The 14590-nt window shown below is 48.5% G+C and overlaps 1 protein-coding gene across 1 annotated transcript; it reads right to left on the bottom strand.

The window, feature by feature from the left end:
- Positions 1 to 1028: 1028 nt before the first annotated feature.
- LOC140117081 (tigger transposable element-derived protein 1-like) lies at positions 1029 to 2896 on the bottom strand. Its single transcript, XM_072133513.1, has one exon. The coding sequence runs from the start codon at positions 2894 to 2896 to the stop codon at positions 1145 to 1147; it is 1752 nt and encodes a 583-aa protein (XP_071989614.1). The 3' UTR covers positions 1029 to 1144.
- Between the last annotated feature and the right edge of the window lie 11694 nt (positions 2897 to 14590).

The raw sequence follows: 14590 nt of genomic DNA, 5'->3' as shown, positions 1-14590 counted from the left end.
ACTACCTCGAAGGAATTCAACCTCTTCCTAGACCTAAACCAATTCATCCGGAAGTTTACGCTTACGAGACACTTCTCCCTCAAAAATACCACGACTCCACCTCCCTCTCGGACCCACCAGATAATTTTCTACATACGGATCTAAAACCCCCCTCCACATTCAACCCTACGCAAAGTAGGGGACCATTTATTGAAACCTTCTTCCAAACAGTATACACGGAATTCAGAACACTAACAAGAGTACCTTACACAGGCAATATTAACAAAAGTCAAAAGAGAGCCCTAAAACAGCTCATGGAGAACAGTAGGTTAGTTATCAAACCGGCGGTTAAGGGGGGCAGCACTGTCATCCTTAACAGAAGCGATTACATAACTGAGAGTACTACTATTCTCTCGGACTCCCAATACTATCTCTGCTTAGACCAGGACCCAAAACTTGATCATCTTGACCAACTCTCCACCCTGGTCAAAAAAGCCCACTCCTCTGGCATTCTCACGAAAAAGGAAAAAAACTATTTGATCCCAAAAAATCCCCGTCCTCCCCTCTTTTATTACCTTCCTAAGATTCATAAAAACCCAGAACCCCCCCCCGGAAGACCAATTATATCTGGTGTCAATTCAGTCACATGCAACTTGTCTGAGTATGTCGATATACTCCTACCAAAACATGTCACTACATTACCTACCTACCTCAGAGACTCCGCACAACTCATACTTGAATTGGAACAAATAAAATGGCAACCAGAATATCTCCTCATGACCATGGACGTAACTTCCCTGTATACTAACATTTCTCATGATCTTGGCATCCAGGCCATCCGTGAAACACTCTCAGCAGACCCATTGATGCCATCAGAACAAACTGAATTTGTATTAGATAGTACAGGTAGTCCTCGACTTACGACGTTGATCCGTTCTTGCGCGGCGTCGCAAACCGAATTTTGACGTATGTCGGATCATACGTTCATTGTATCATACTTAGCCTATCCTACCCTACATAATTATCAATAAAACATAGGTACAGTAAAATATTGTGCAGTATAGTACGTTTAATAATGAAATACTGTACTGTGCTGTAACAGTAATAAACAGTGTACTGTACTGTAATAAACAATGTAACAATTCCAAAGAGAGAACAGGCTTACTTATTGGGAGGAAGCTACAGAAGGTGCTGGAGATACTGGGGCAGCTGAGTCAAGAGGGGCAGCTGAGGTAGAGGGTACAGGATCTGTTGCAGGATTTGTTGCAGGCAGGATCTTGAAGTACTGCTGCAGGTTAGTTTGGAAGGAGACCATCTTCTTCTCCTCCAAGATCTCCTTGTAACAGCTAAGGGAATCCATGACTCCTCTGGCAACCCTAGTGTACCTTTCCATGTTGGGATCCTCAGCCTCAAACCTTGACAACCCTTCCTGTATCAGGGCAAAACCTGCTGCCAAGCCCTGCCTTGTAAATCTCTTAGGTTCTGGGGTTGGTTTGTCTTCCTCTTCCTCTATTATCTGCTTCTCCAGTTGAATAAGGTCCTCAGCAGATAACTCCTCTCCATGAGATGCCAATAGCTCTGTGACATCATCCTCCTCCACCTCCAGATTCATTGTCTTACTCATATCAACAACGTTCTTTATGACGCTAGTCACTGACTCTTGGACCTCTGTGACATCATTGACAAACTGGTGACACAGTTTTTTCCACACGCCATTCATACTGGTCTGCTTAACCTCATCCCAGGAATCAGCAATGTTATTCACAGCATCAAGGATGTTGTATGTTTTCCAAAAGTCCTTGAGAGTCAAGTTCTTATCCTTTTCAGTTGCTGCTAAAGCATTACCAATGACCCTTTGTAGGTAGTAGGCCTTGAATGTAGCAATGACTCCTTGGTCCATAGGCTGTATTAGGGCAGTGGTATTAGGTGGAAGGTAAACCACCTTGACATTAGGGTTAAAGTCATCCAGATGGGCAGGGTGTCCAGGGGCATTGTCCAGAATTAGCAACACCTTAAAGGGGATATCCTTGGAGGTACAATACCGCTTCACGTCTGGCACAAAATGGTTGGTGAACCAGTCATCAAACACTGCAAGTGTCACCCATGCCTTCCTATTAGACTTCCAGATGACTGGTAGATGACCTTTTGAAATACCCTTGAGCGCCCTTGGATTCTCAGCCTGATATACCAGCATGGGCTTCAGTTTGTAGTCGCCAGCAGCATTGCCCCCAAGAAGCAAAGTCAGTCTTTCCTTGCCGACTTTATGACCTGGTGCTGTCTTCTCCTCCTTGGCAATGTACGTACGGTTAGGCAAACGTTTCCAGAACAAGCCTGTCTCATCCACATTGAACACTTGTTGAGCACAGTAACCACCCTCCTCAATTATCTTAGCCAATTCTTTAGGAAACTCAGTTGCTGCTTTCTCATCAGCACTAGCAGCTTCACCTTGCACTTTAATGTTATGGAAATTGGCACGATCCTTAAACCTCATAAACCAACCCCTACTCGCCACAAATTCTTCACTTTGACTTCCTTCCCCCTTTTCTCTTTTCAAAGCCTCAAACAGTCGCCTAGCCTTCTCCTGAATAACCATAAAACTCACAGGGATACGGCGTTGATTTTGGTCTTCCAACCAAAGCACCAATAATCTTTCCATCTCAATAATAAGCCCACTACGCTGCTTTGTTATCACTGTTGCTTTCATAGGAGCAGATCCTTTCACATGTTCAAGGATACGATCTTTATCCTTGATAATCGTAGCAACAGTAGAACGACTAAGTCCTAATGACCTGCCAATTTCTGTTGCTGTTTCCCCCTTCTCTGATTGCCTTATGATACCTACTTTCACCTCCATGGTGATGGCCTTCCTTTTCTTTGATAAACTATCAGATGAGTCTACCTTTCGTTTGGGAGCCATAATGAAGGGTGTTATGCCGTGCAGGAGACTCGCTTTTCTCATGTACAGTAACCGGGTACAGTGTGCAGTACTCTATGACTTCCGGCGCACGTACGGTTCGACTTACGACGCAAAACCGCGTAAGTCGGAATGAGACGTATAAAGCGTCGTAACCACGAAACGACGTAACCCGAGACCGTCGTAACCCGAGGACTACCTGTATCCAGTTTATCCTAGAACATAACACCTTTTCTTTCGAATCCGACATTTACAAGCAGATCAAGGGGACCGCTATGGGTACTAGGTTCGCTCCCAGCTACGCAAATATATTCATGGGAGCTTTTGAAAGGAACCATCTAACGGAAAATCCACATTTCTCCCATAGACTCAAATATTTCAAAAGATACATAGACGATCTATTTATCATCTGGGAAGGCACGGAAACCCAAGCACTCCAATTCACGGAACATGTTAACACCTACCACTGGGGCATCAAACTTACAGCCAACATCTCCCCAACCAGAATTGAATATCTAGACCTCCTAGTCTCTATGAACCACTGAATCACTTAATCACTGAAACTTTTTTTTAAAAAGTCGACGTTAACAGCTTCTTAGATTTTACGAGCTTGCATTACAAAAAAATGACTTGTAAATATCCCCTATAGTCAGTATAAATGGGTCAGAAGGAATTGCACCGACACGGGCACCTTTAGAACCCAGTCTAAGCTCCTCAAAGATCGCTTCACCCAGAAGGGCTATCCCACAAAGATCCTTAGAGATGCCTTCAACAAATCGAATGCCCTAACACAAAAAGAATGTGTTAGGATCAGTGGATCCTCTGGACCACCGCGGGAGATGTAACTAGCCAACACCCGGAACCGGAGCCTAGCGGCACCTGGTATTCACCAGAGCCTGCCGCAAAGCGGGTTGGACTTGCTGCGGCAGGATACCACTAGGTCGTTCCCAGGTGTGACTAGCCCACGGTGGCAGCCGAGGTCGAGGTACCTTAGCGGATGACAACTCGTAGTCGGGTCCAGGCACAGGGTCAGGGCAGGCGGCAGAGATGCAACGTCAGGTCCAAGTCCGGGGTCAGCAACGGGAGGTCCAGGCAGGTGGGAACGGGAACACAGGCACACGGAACACAGCAACACGGAGGAACTCAGGTAACACAGGACTCAGGAGCGGGAACACACAGGAATACACAGGAACGCAGGGAAACACAGGAACGCAGGAATACACAGGAACGCAGGAATACTCGCTTGGAAGCTTTCTCTAAGGCTATGAGGCACAAAGATCCGGCAAGGAACACAGGAAGAGGCAGATTCTTAAAGGTGAGGTGTTCAGCCAGTGCACCAATTAGCGGTGCGCTGGCCCTTTAAATTTTCGCCCGGAGCCGCGCTCGCGCCCTAGGAGGCGGGGACGCGCGCGCACGGCAGTCCGAGGGAGAGCAGGAGCCGGGAGAGGTAAGAGACACCGGGCAGCAGCGGGGGCACGTGAAGGAGCACGGATGCGCCCGCGATCCGTGACAGGGATCGCGGGAGCACCCGTGACAGTACCCCCCCCCCCTTCGGCCTCCCTCTCTTCTTGGGCCTGAGAAAACGTTGGAGCAGGCTCTTGTCCAGGATGTTATCCTCTGGCTCCCAGGATCTCTCCTCAGGACCAAATCCTTTCCAGTCTACCAGAAACAACCGTCTACCTCTCACAGTCTTAGTATCCAGGATCTCTTTCACCTCGAAGACATCGGTGGAATCAGCTTGTGGTACCGGAGGAGGAGTAATTTGTCGGTTGAAGCGGTTGAAGATGACTGGCTTAAGGAGAGAGACATGGAAAGAATTAGGAATGCGCATGCTGGGAGGCAGACGCAACTTGTAGGCCACCGGGTTGATGCGGCCGAGATTTTCGAATGGGCCCAAGAACCGAGGTCCCAATTTATAGCTCGGGATCTTCAGCCGAACATACTTGGCGGACAGCCAAACCTTGTCACCAGGAGCTAAAACAGGGAATGGTCGGCGTCTTTTGTCTGCTTGACGCTTGGTCTGGGCTGTAGCTCGGAGCAATGAGGTGTGGACTTGCTCCCAGATGGCTTTCAGATCACGTACCAGGTCCTCCACAGCAGGAACATCTGCAGACGTAGGTAACGGAAGAGGAGGCCGAGGATGCAGTCCATAGTTAATAAAAAAGGGAGCAGAACCGGCAGAAGTGGAGTCCAGGGAATTGTAAGAGAACTCCGCCCATGGTAGAAGAGATGCCCAGTCGTCCTGACGGGCAGAGACGAAATGGCGGAGATAGCAACCTAAAGTCTGATTCACCCTCTCCACTTGGCCGTTAGTCTGTGGGTGATAGGCAGAAGAGAAGTCCAAGTTCACCTGCAACTGGTTGCACAAACATCTCCAGAATTTGGACACAAACTGAACTCCTCGATCCGAGACGATGTGCTGAGGGAGACCATGAAGCCGGAAAATATGCTGGAAGAAGAGGCTGGCGAGACGTGGAGCAGAAGGCAAACCTGGTAGAGGGACAAAGTGAGACATCTTCGAAAAGCGGTCAGTCACCACCCAGATAACGGTGTTGCCAGAAGATGGCGGTAAATCCGTAACAAAGTCCATAGCCACATGAGACCATGGGCTGGTAGGCACGGGTAACGGCAACAGAAGACCAGCAGGCTTGAGTCGTGAAGGCTTGTTGCGGGCACAAGAGGCACAGGAACCCACAAAATCCCGGACGTCCTTGACCAAATCAGGCCACCAGTAGAATCGGGAAATTAAGGCCACAGAGCGCTGCACCCCAGGGTGCCCAGCCATACGAGAAGAATGTCCCCAGGTCAGAATCCTCTTTCGGAGACCAGGTCGCACATAAGTCTTGCCGGGAGGCAGCTGCCGGAGGTCCACCGGCGCGGCAAGCACAAGTCTCTCTGGAGGAACAACATGCCTCGGAGCAGAGTCCTCCCCCATAACATCAGAAGCACGGGACAAGGCGTCAGCCTTGATGTTTTTCTCTGCAGGGCGAAAATGGATTCGGAAGTCAAAGCGAGAAAAGAAGAGGGACCACCGGGCTTGACGTGAATTCAAACGCTGAGCCGTCTGAAGGTACTGAAGGTTTTTGTGGTCCGTGAAAATGCTGACTGGAAATCCAGCAGATGACGCCACTCTTCCAAAGCCAGCTTGATGGCTAGAAGCTCCCGATCTCCAATGGAATAATTTCTCTCCGCGGAGGAGAAGGTTTTGGAGAAGAAACCACAAGTGAGTGTTCGTCCCCTGGGACCCTTCTGGGTAAGGACTGCCCCAGCACCCACGGAGGAGGCATCAACCTCCACCAGGAACGGCTTTTCAGTATCCGGTCGGGTAAGGACTGAAGCGGAGGAAAAAGCAGTTTTTAATTTCGTGAAGGCTTCTTCTGCTGCTGGTGGCCAGACACGGGGATTAGCACCCTTTTTCGTAAGCGCCACCATCGGCGCGACCAAAGATGAGAAGTGTGGGATAAATTGCCTATAATAATTAGCAAAGCCCAGAAATCTTTGTATAGCTCGCAGTCCCACTGGGCGTGGCCACTGAAGGACCGCAGATAACTTGGCAGGATCCATCTGCAAACCCCTATCAGAAATTATGTAGCCGAGGAATGGAAGGCTCCTCTGATGAAAGTGGCACTTCTCCAGCTTGGCATAGAGGTGGTTTGTCCTGAGGCGGCTGAGAACCTCCCGTACATGAGACTGGTGGGACTCCAGATTGGCAGAATACACAAGGATGTCGTCCAGGTACACCGCGACACAACTGTACAATAAGTCCCGAAAAATATCATTTACAAACTCCTGGAAAACGGCTGGCGCATTACAAAGTCCGAAGGGCATAACTAGATATTCAAAATGCCCATCACGGGTGTTAAAGGCGGTCTTCCACTCGTCACCCTTCCTGATGCGGACGAGGTTGTAGGCCCCTCGAAGATCCAATTTGGAAAAAATTCTTGCACCCCGCAGACGATCAAATAGCTCCGTGATAAGCGGCAGAGGATAGCGGTTCTTAACGGTGACCTTGTTAAGACCGCGATAGTCTATACAGGGGCGGAGAGAGCCATCCTTTTTAGTGACAAAAAAGAAACCAGCGCCAGCTGGCGAGGAGGATTTGCGGATGAAACCTCTTTGCAGATTTTCCTTAACATATTCCGACATTGCGGCAGTCTCAGGAACCGAGAGCGGATACACCCGACCCCGTGGTGGAGAAGATCCAGGCAGCAGATCAATGGGGCAATCATAGGGACGATGTGGAGGAAGGATCTCGGCTTGTTTTTTAGAAAACACGTCTGCAAAGTCCCGGTACGGAGCTGGAAGTCCCTCCAGAGGCTTGGGAGACAAGGTAGCAGTCCTGACAGGAAGCGGCTGTGGAACCGTCATGCAGCGTGAGGGGCAATCCGGACCCCAACGGAGAATCTCCCCAGAAGACCAGTCCAGAACAGGGGCATGATGCTGCAACCAGGGGAGACCCAGCAGGAGAGTGGAAGTGCACTGTGGCAGCACAAAAAAGGAGAGTCTCTCTTTATGCAATGCACCAACTTGAAGGAGCAGGGGTTCAGTACGAAACCAGATAGGCACGGAGAGAATCTGGCCACTGACTGAGGCAATGGACAAGGGCTTCTCAAGACGAACCACCGGGAAGTGATGCAGGGCGACCAGTGCAGCATCTACAAAGTTCGCTGTGGAGCCCGAATCCAGGAAAGCGGAAACCTGGACCGGAGTACCGGTGCCAATGCTGAGGAGTACAGGGAGAATCAAGCGTGGAGAAGCTTTATTCACACCTAGGGACGCTTCTCCGGAGAAGCCTAGGTGCTGGCGTTTCCCGGGCGCTGGGGACGTACAGGGCAAGTCCCGACGAAGTGCTGTGGGCTGGCACAATACATATACATATCTATATACATTGTGACACTTTATTTCTTTTCATTTTTGGTTGCTGCCCCGTCTCACTTGTATGCCCCTCCCCCCCCCCCTCCCCTCTTCCCGCTCCGTCCCCTTATCTCACTTAGTTTTGTTTTATAATTGTTTGAATTTATCAAATTGTATTTGCTCCATGGTTACCCTGGCAATGCTGGCGCCTGCGCTTAGTGTCATATGCGCATGCGCATACTCGCGGTAATATCACTTCCACTCCATATGTTATATCAGCGGGTCGCCCCCGCTTGGCGCATGCGCTGTTTTGACATTGGGCACCTCGTATCTATTACACTTTGATCGCACAGCGCATGCGCATGCGGCACCATCTACTTCCGGCTGAGGGGTCAAGCCCACTACTTCCTATGTCTGGATCTTCCCCTTCACACTCCTGGCACAGGTAATTGGGGGCAAAATGGGGTATATAGGTGAGACGAGCACAGCAACCACCATTACCCCTGAGGAAGTCACGTAAGCGTGACGTAACGCGTGGGGTCTCCTGGCCCACAGCCGATCCACCCCTCCCTCCCCCGTCATTTCTGCCTACTCCGCTTCATGCTCACTCATTGGTAGGAGGTATTGTATTTGACCATAGTCAGGCTCTCCTGACCCTGTTTATACTGCTATACTTTGTTTAATTGTGGGGGTTTATTCTTCAGGTGGGGGATTTCTGGACGGCTGTGGGTTTCCCCGGGATTGGGAATTCTTTCACATACCCTTAAAAAGGGGGGTTGCTTGTGCTCTGTGTAGCACAGTGTTTTAATTGTTTTTAATTGTCTTGTGTCCGTTAGTATGTATATCCTGTTCTAGACTCAATAAAATTTGTTATATACAATTGTTGCCATATAGGTGCATGCTTTTTCTTCTTCTTTCTTGGCTGGCACAATACATGCACAAGTTCTCCTGACGTCGTCTGGAACGCTCTTGTAGAGTGAGCCGTGTTCGGTCAACCTGCATGGGTTCCTCAACAGAAGATTTAGGCGGGACCTGGAGCGGCCTTTGGAAGACTGGCGCCAGGCGAGGAATGCGTCTAACACGGCCTTGGGGATACTCGGAGCGTAGTTCCTCAGCTCGCTCCTTAAACCGAACATCAATTCGAGTGGCCAAGGTGATGAGGTCACTCAGAGTAGATGGAAGATCCCGAGCTGCCAGTGCGTCCTTGACCTGCGCAGAGAGCCCTTTCTTAAATGTAGCGATGAGGGCTGCATCATTCCAAGCAAGTTCAGAAGCCAGGGTGCGGAATTGAACTGCGTACTCTCCCACCGATGAGTTGCCCTGACGCAAGTTCAACAATGCAGACTCCGCAGAAGAGGCTCGTGCTGGTTCCTCGAAAACTGACCGGAACTCTGACAGAAACGCAGTGAGGCTAGACACAACCGGGTCATCTCTGTCCCAAAGCGGAGTAGCCCAGGCCAGGGCTTTCCCGGAAAGAAGGCTGAGGACAAATGCCACCTTGGACCGCTCTGTGGCAAATTGCGACGGCATGAGTTCTATGTGCAAGGAGCACTGGGTTATGAAGCCCCTGCACATCTTGGGATCCCCGTCATACTTGCCGGGCAAAGAGAGGCGTAGCCTGGGTTCAGCAGCAGGAAGATAAGCCGGGGTAGCAGGGGTCGCAGCGGCAGCTTCTGGAGACTGTTGCTGATGCTGGGTAGCAAGTAGTTGTTGTAGCATGGCGGTGACTTGCTCAAGCTGATTCCGCTGTGCTGCAATCTGCCGGGACTGGTGGATCACGATGGTGGCGAGATCAGGCTGACTGGGAGAAGGAGCCTCGGCGGGATCCATGGCCGGATCTTACTGTTAGGATCAGTGGATCCTCTGGACCACCGCGGGAGATGTAACTAGCCAACACCCGGAACCGGAGCCTAGCGGCACCTGGTATTCACCAGAGCCCGCCGCAAAGCGGGTTGGACTTGCTGCGGCAGGATACCACTAGGTCGTTCCCAGGTGTGACTAGCCCACGGTGGCAGCCGAGGTCGAGGTACCTTAGCGGATGACAACTCGTAGTCGGGTCCAGGCACAGGGTCAGGGCAGGCGGCAGAGATGCAACGTCAGGTCCAAGTCCGGGGTCAGCAACGGGAGGTCCAGGCAGGTGGGAACGGGAACACAGGCACACGGAACACAGCAACACGGAGGAACTCAGGTAACACAGGACTCAGGAGAGGGAACATACAGGAATACACAGGAACGCAGGGAAACACAGTAATGCAGGAATACACAGGAACGCAGGAATACTCGCTTGGAAGCTTTCTCTAAGGCTATGAGGCACAAAGATCCGGCAAGGAACACAGGAAGAGGCAGATTCTTAAAGGTGAGGTGTTCAGCCAGTGCACCAATTAGCAGTGCGCTGGCCCTTTAAATTTTCGGCCGGAGCCGCGCGCGCGCCCTAGGAGGCGGGGACGCGCGCGCACGGCAGTCCGAGGGAGAGCAGGAGCCGGGAGAGGTAAGAGACACCGGGCAGCAGCGGGGGCACGTGAAGGAGCACGGATGCGCCCGCAATCCGTGACAGGGATCGCGGGAGCACCCGTGACAGAATGTTTAGCACCTTCCCGCCATACCGAATCAGTCTGTAGAAATAGGAATGCAAATTTTATCACCAGATACACCACGGACCACAAGACTATCAGAAATATCCTGACCAAATATTGGAACATCCTGCTAAAGGACCCCCATATCACCAACACGCTCCCAGCAAGGCCTCAAATCACTTTCAGAAGGGCGCCCACGCTAAAAAACCTTCTAGCCACCACCAGACTCTGCAAAAAAACCCCTGATAGAACAACAGTCAGCCTCTTCCCTAAACTAAAGGGGTCCTACAAATGTGGGGTGGCAAAGTTTAAAACCTGTGAGATCATCGTACATAGATCAACCACCTTTGCATCCAACACTACCAAGGAAACTTTCCCCATTAATTCATTCAACAACTGTAACTCTGATTTCATTATCTATCTTCTCGAGTGCCCTTGTACCCTACAATACGTGGGCAGAACATCACAAACACTCAGGGAACGAATGAATACCAACCGCAGCAAGTGTAAGGCAGGTTTTCTCTTACATAGTGTTTCCAGGCACTGCCTCACTCACCACAATAGGGACTTCTGTAGCTTCTCCTTGATCCCCATCAAACAAATCCCAAAGAATCACCCGAACAGACTGGACCAGCTCATCAAGCGGGAAAACTACTGGATCTTCAAGCTGAATACCTTATCCCCTAATGGCCTCAACGAGTCCCTTGAACGAGTCTGAAACAGGAACAGATTCTATCAATCTTCAATTGGACTTTGGATGTTGGTCTACTATATGGACTTTTAGACATTTTTGTGGTTTTATACGCCCATATATGCATTTTTATCATTAATTATTTTATTATCACCTCATACTATATTGTCATCACTTTTTCTATCCCTCTGTAATCCCCTCCCTTATTGATACTGTACTTTCCAGTTTATTACATTTGTGTGTTTTTTATTTCCAGATGTCTTTGTAACTTAGTTACCACTTCTATCGTTATCATCACCATTGCTAACCCCAGTTTTGATAACTTTTCGCTACAAGTATCTCTATGTCCCGGCTTTCATTACTACCATCATGCCATTACAACTTTTACTCCGTTTACCAGTTGTCTAAACTTTCACTCTCATGCATATTTTCACTCTGATGTTCCACCCCTTTCTCTCCCTGCATACTCCGTCCCTTCTCTTACCTCTCCTTTCACACAATACTTGGCGCGACTCAATCCCCTTGGATCGCGGTCCAGGTCTCCTGCACATGCGCCGTCTCTGGCGCGCTCCAAGCCTTCTGCGCATGCGCCGTCTCCAGCGCGTCCTTATGAACCCTCTGAGCCACCCGTGCTGCCACTACACTCTGGTATGCAGTGCGAGCAACACCACCTCAGGCTAGTAGTAAGTCCGGACCTGCCTTGACCCCCCTGCCTTGACCCGGCCTTGATCATGAAGATTTCTCTGGTAACCACATCCCGTTACCCCTCTGATTACCTACCCTGTCTCCCCCACACAGGACATTGAATCTTTCAGCTACCGCCAGTGACGCTTATCCCCTATCAATCATAAGGGACGTTTCCCCCGTGCTTTGGCTCTACCATCACAGCAGGTACAATCCCCTCTCCCTATATATAGCCCCTCACTTCCCCCCCCTCCGTTTACCTCTTACCTTTACCTTAGGTCTTTACCTCTCCCGCTTAGGTATCAACATTATTTCCCTGCTATTTCAACAACATATACCTAGACCATATTGGCATCCAGGTAAGCTCCCAGACCTGTCCTCGTTTCTCACATCTACCACACATGTGTTAGTCATTTTATTTCTCATGACTTTTTTAATGTCTTTTACTGGCACTTCTGCACTACTATATGTATTATATATATATACACAAATATTTATATTTTTTACCATACTAATGTGTGTTTAGATCTATTAACTTCTATTCATCTTTGTATAGTTATATGTTGGTGTATGCATGTAATCCTTTTATACACCAAAAAATAATAAAATATTCTCTAATATTTAGAGCCCATCTTTCTTACCTAGACATAGGGGCAGCGCGCACACACAAACCTGTGTTTTTTCGTGACAAAATTGTCTCTCTCTCTACACTACTATTAATAGTGTCCTGTTAGTAATGGTGCCCTGCTAGTAATAGTGCCCTGCTAGTAATAATAATGTCCTGCTAGTAATAGCGCCCTGCTAGTAATAGCGCCCTGCTAGTAATAGCGCCCTGCTAATAATAGCGCCCTGCTAATAATAGCGCCCTGCTAATAATAGCGCCCTGCTAGTAATAGCTCCCAGCTAGTAATAGTGCCCTGCTACTAGTAGTGCCCTGCTGCTAAGTAGTGCCCTGCTAGTAATAGTGTCCTGCTAGTAATAGCTCCCTGCTAGTAATGGTGTCCTGCTAGTAATAGTGTCCTGCTAGTATTGGTGTCCTGCTAGTAATAGTGTCTTGCTAGTAGTACTGCCCTGCTAGTGATAGTGATCTGCTAGTAATAATGCCCTGCTATTAAGTGTCCTGCTATTAATAGTGCCCTGCTAGTAATAGTGCCCTGCTATTTATAGTGCCCTGCTAGTAATAGTGCCCTTCTAGTAATAGTGCCCCTCTAGTTATATTGTCCTGCTAGTGATAGTGCCCTGCTAGTGATAGTGCCCTGCTAGTAATAGTGCCCTGCTAGTAATAGTGCCCTGCTAGTAGTAGTGCCCTGCTAGTAGTAGTGCCCTGCTAGTAATAGTCCCCTGCTAGTAATAGTCCCCTGCTAGTAGTAGTGCCCTGCTAGTAGTAGTGCCCTACTAGTAGTAGTGCCCTACTAGTAGTAGTGCCCTACTAGTAGTAGTGCCCTGCTAGTAATAGTGCCCTGCTAGTAGTAGTGTCCTGCTAGTAATAGTGTCCTGCTAGTAATAGCACCCTGCTAGTAATATCGCCCTGCTAGTAATAGCGCCCTTATAGTAATAGCTCTCTGCTAGTAATAGCGCCCTGCTACCGGTAGTAGTAGTGCCCTGCTAGTAGTAGTGCCCTGCTAGTAGTAGTGTCCTGCTTCAGAAGATAAATCTAAGAGATGCTGTAGATTAAGGCCTCATGCACATGATCATGATCACCCTCACACACGACAGGTCAATAGGAAATGACTGAATGGAAGGCTACGGGGCAGTGAGTGAATCACAGTTGTGTGTTTGTGTCCATCCGGCCTAAGGGTTGAAATTGTATATTGTGAACTTTGTTTAGGATATTTCACTCCCACCACTGATACCAATCCCCTGTCTATACCCCTTCATGCCAGTATTTATGACTGCCGTCCCATCACTTTTATAGAACTGCCAAATATTGTGGCCCTGGCAGCCCCATTGAAGTAAATAACACCCCAGGGGTCGCCCACCAACTTATATGTATTCACTAAGCAGTGGAATATGGATGGGGTATGTGGTGGAACAAGCCCTTTCAGGTCTATTTTTACAAATTTGAAAGTAAAAACACAAAAACACTTCATATAATCGGCACATTTATTGGCAGTGAAATATAAATCTAAGGACTCTTTGTGCCAACATCTGGAGATCAGGAAATGGCAAGTGATGCCCATAGCTGGTATCATGGTGCAAGGTAAGGTAAAGTCTGTCATATCTTCAGAACATCATTCATGATCTCCATAGTCATAGACGTCCAGTTCTGACACCGGAGGCGGGAGGACACATCTATTGGCCTAATGAAAGAACAAAGATATATCACTACATACATTCCTCATCAGGTGGCTGCTACAGGTCTACAAGACTGGACTCATCCTGGAATGATCAATATCTAAATGTCCGTAGCAGTGATGATGCCACATGGACATCGGCCTAAATTGTAATATCTTATGGACATTGTTCACTGGTAGATAAGTGATTCATCTGTGTGGCAGAGTATAGTCAGGACTTACAGGTTTGGTAGGTTACAGGTCGTCTTGGACTAAACTCAAGAAGAACCTTCGTGAATGAAAGCTGCAAAATAAATCTCTGGATTATCTTCATTGTAAAGTCTCACATTAGGTCATATAATCCAACGCAAAAGCCAAAAATCAGTGAGTGTATGTTGTAAATATATTTTTTGAGGTCCCATAATGCACTTTTTCAAACTAAGAGGAAAACAGCAGTAGCATCAACTTAGCTCTAGACATGTAATAGTAAAATAGTATGTGATATCGGGACAAGAGAAGTAAATTAAATAATTTGCAAAGTCACTGGACAAGTTCTGAAGACTCCAATCTGCAGAATCTCAGATCTCCTTGATGTTGTCCTTGTCACAATGTACTGATGTGC

The sequence above is a fragment of the Engystomops pustulosus genome, chromosome 2, assembly GCF_040894005.1.
Source record: "Engystomops pustulosus chromosome 2, aEngPut4.maternal, whole genome shotgun sequence".
In the NCBI taxonomy this organism is placed as follows: Eukaryota; Metazoa; Chordata; class Amphibia; order Anura; family Leptodactylidae; genus Engystomops; species Engystomops pustulosus.
Note: the sequence above shows the minus strand (reverse complement) of the source record. Positions and strands in the feature narration are given on the sequence as shown.

Bases quoted from the DNA above. Each gene is read 5' to 3' on its own strand.
- LOC140117081 (XM_072133513.1), bottom strand. From the start codon at position 2,896: ATGGCTCCCAAACGAAAGGTAGACTCATCTGATAGTTTATCAAAGAAA.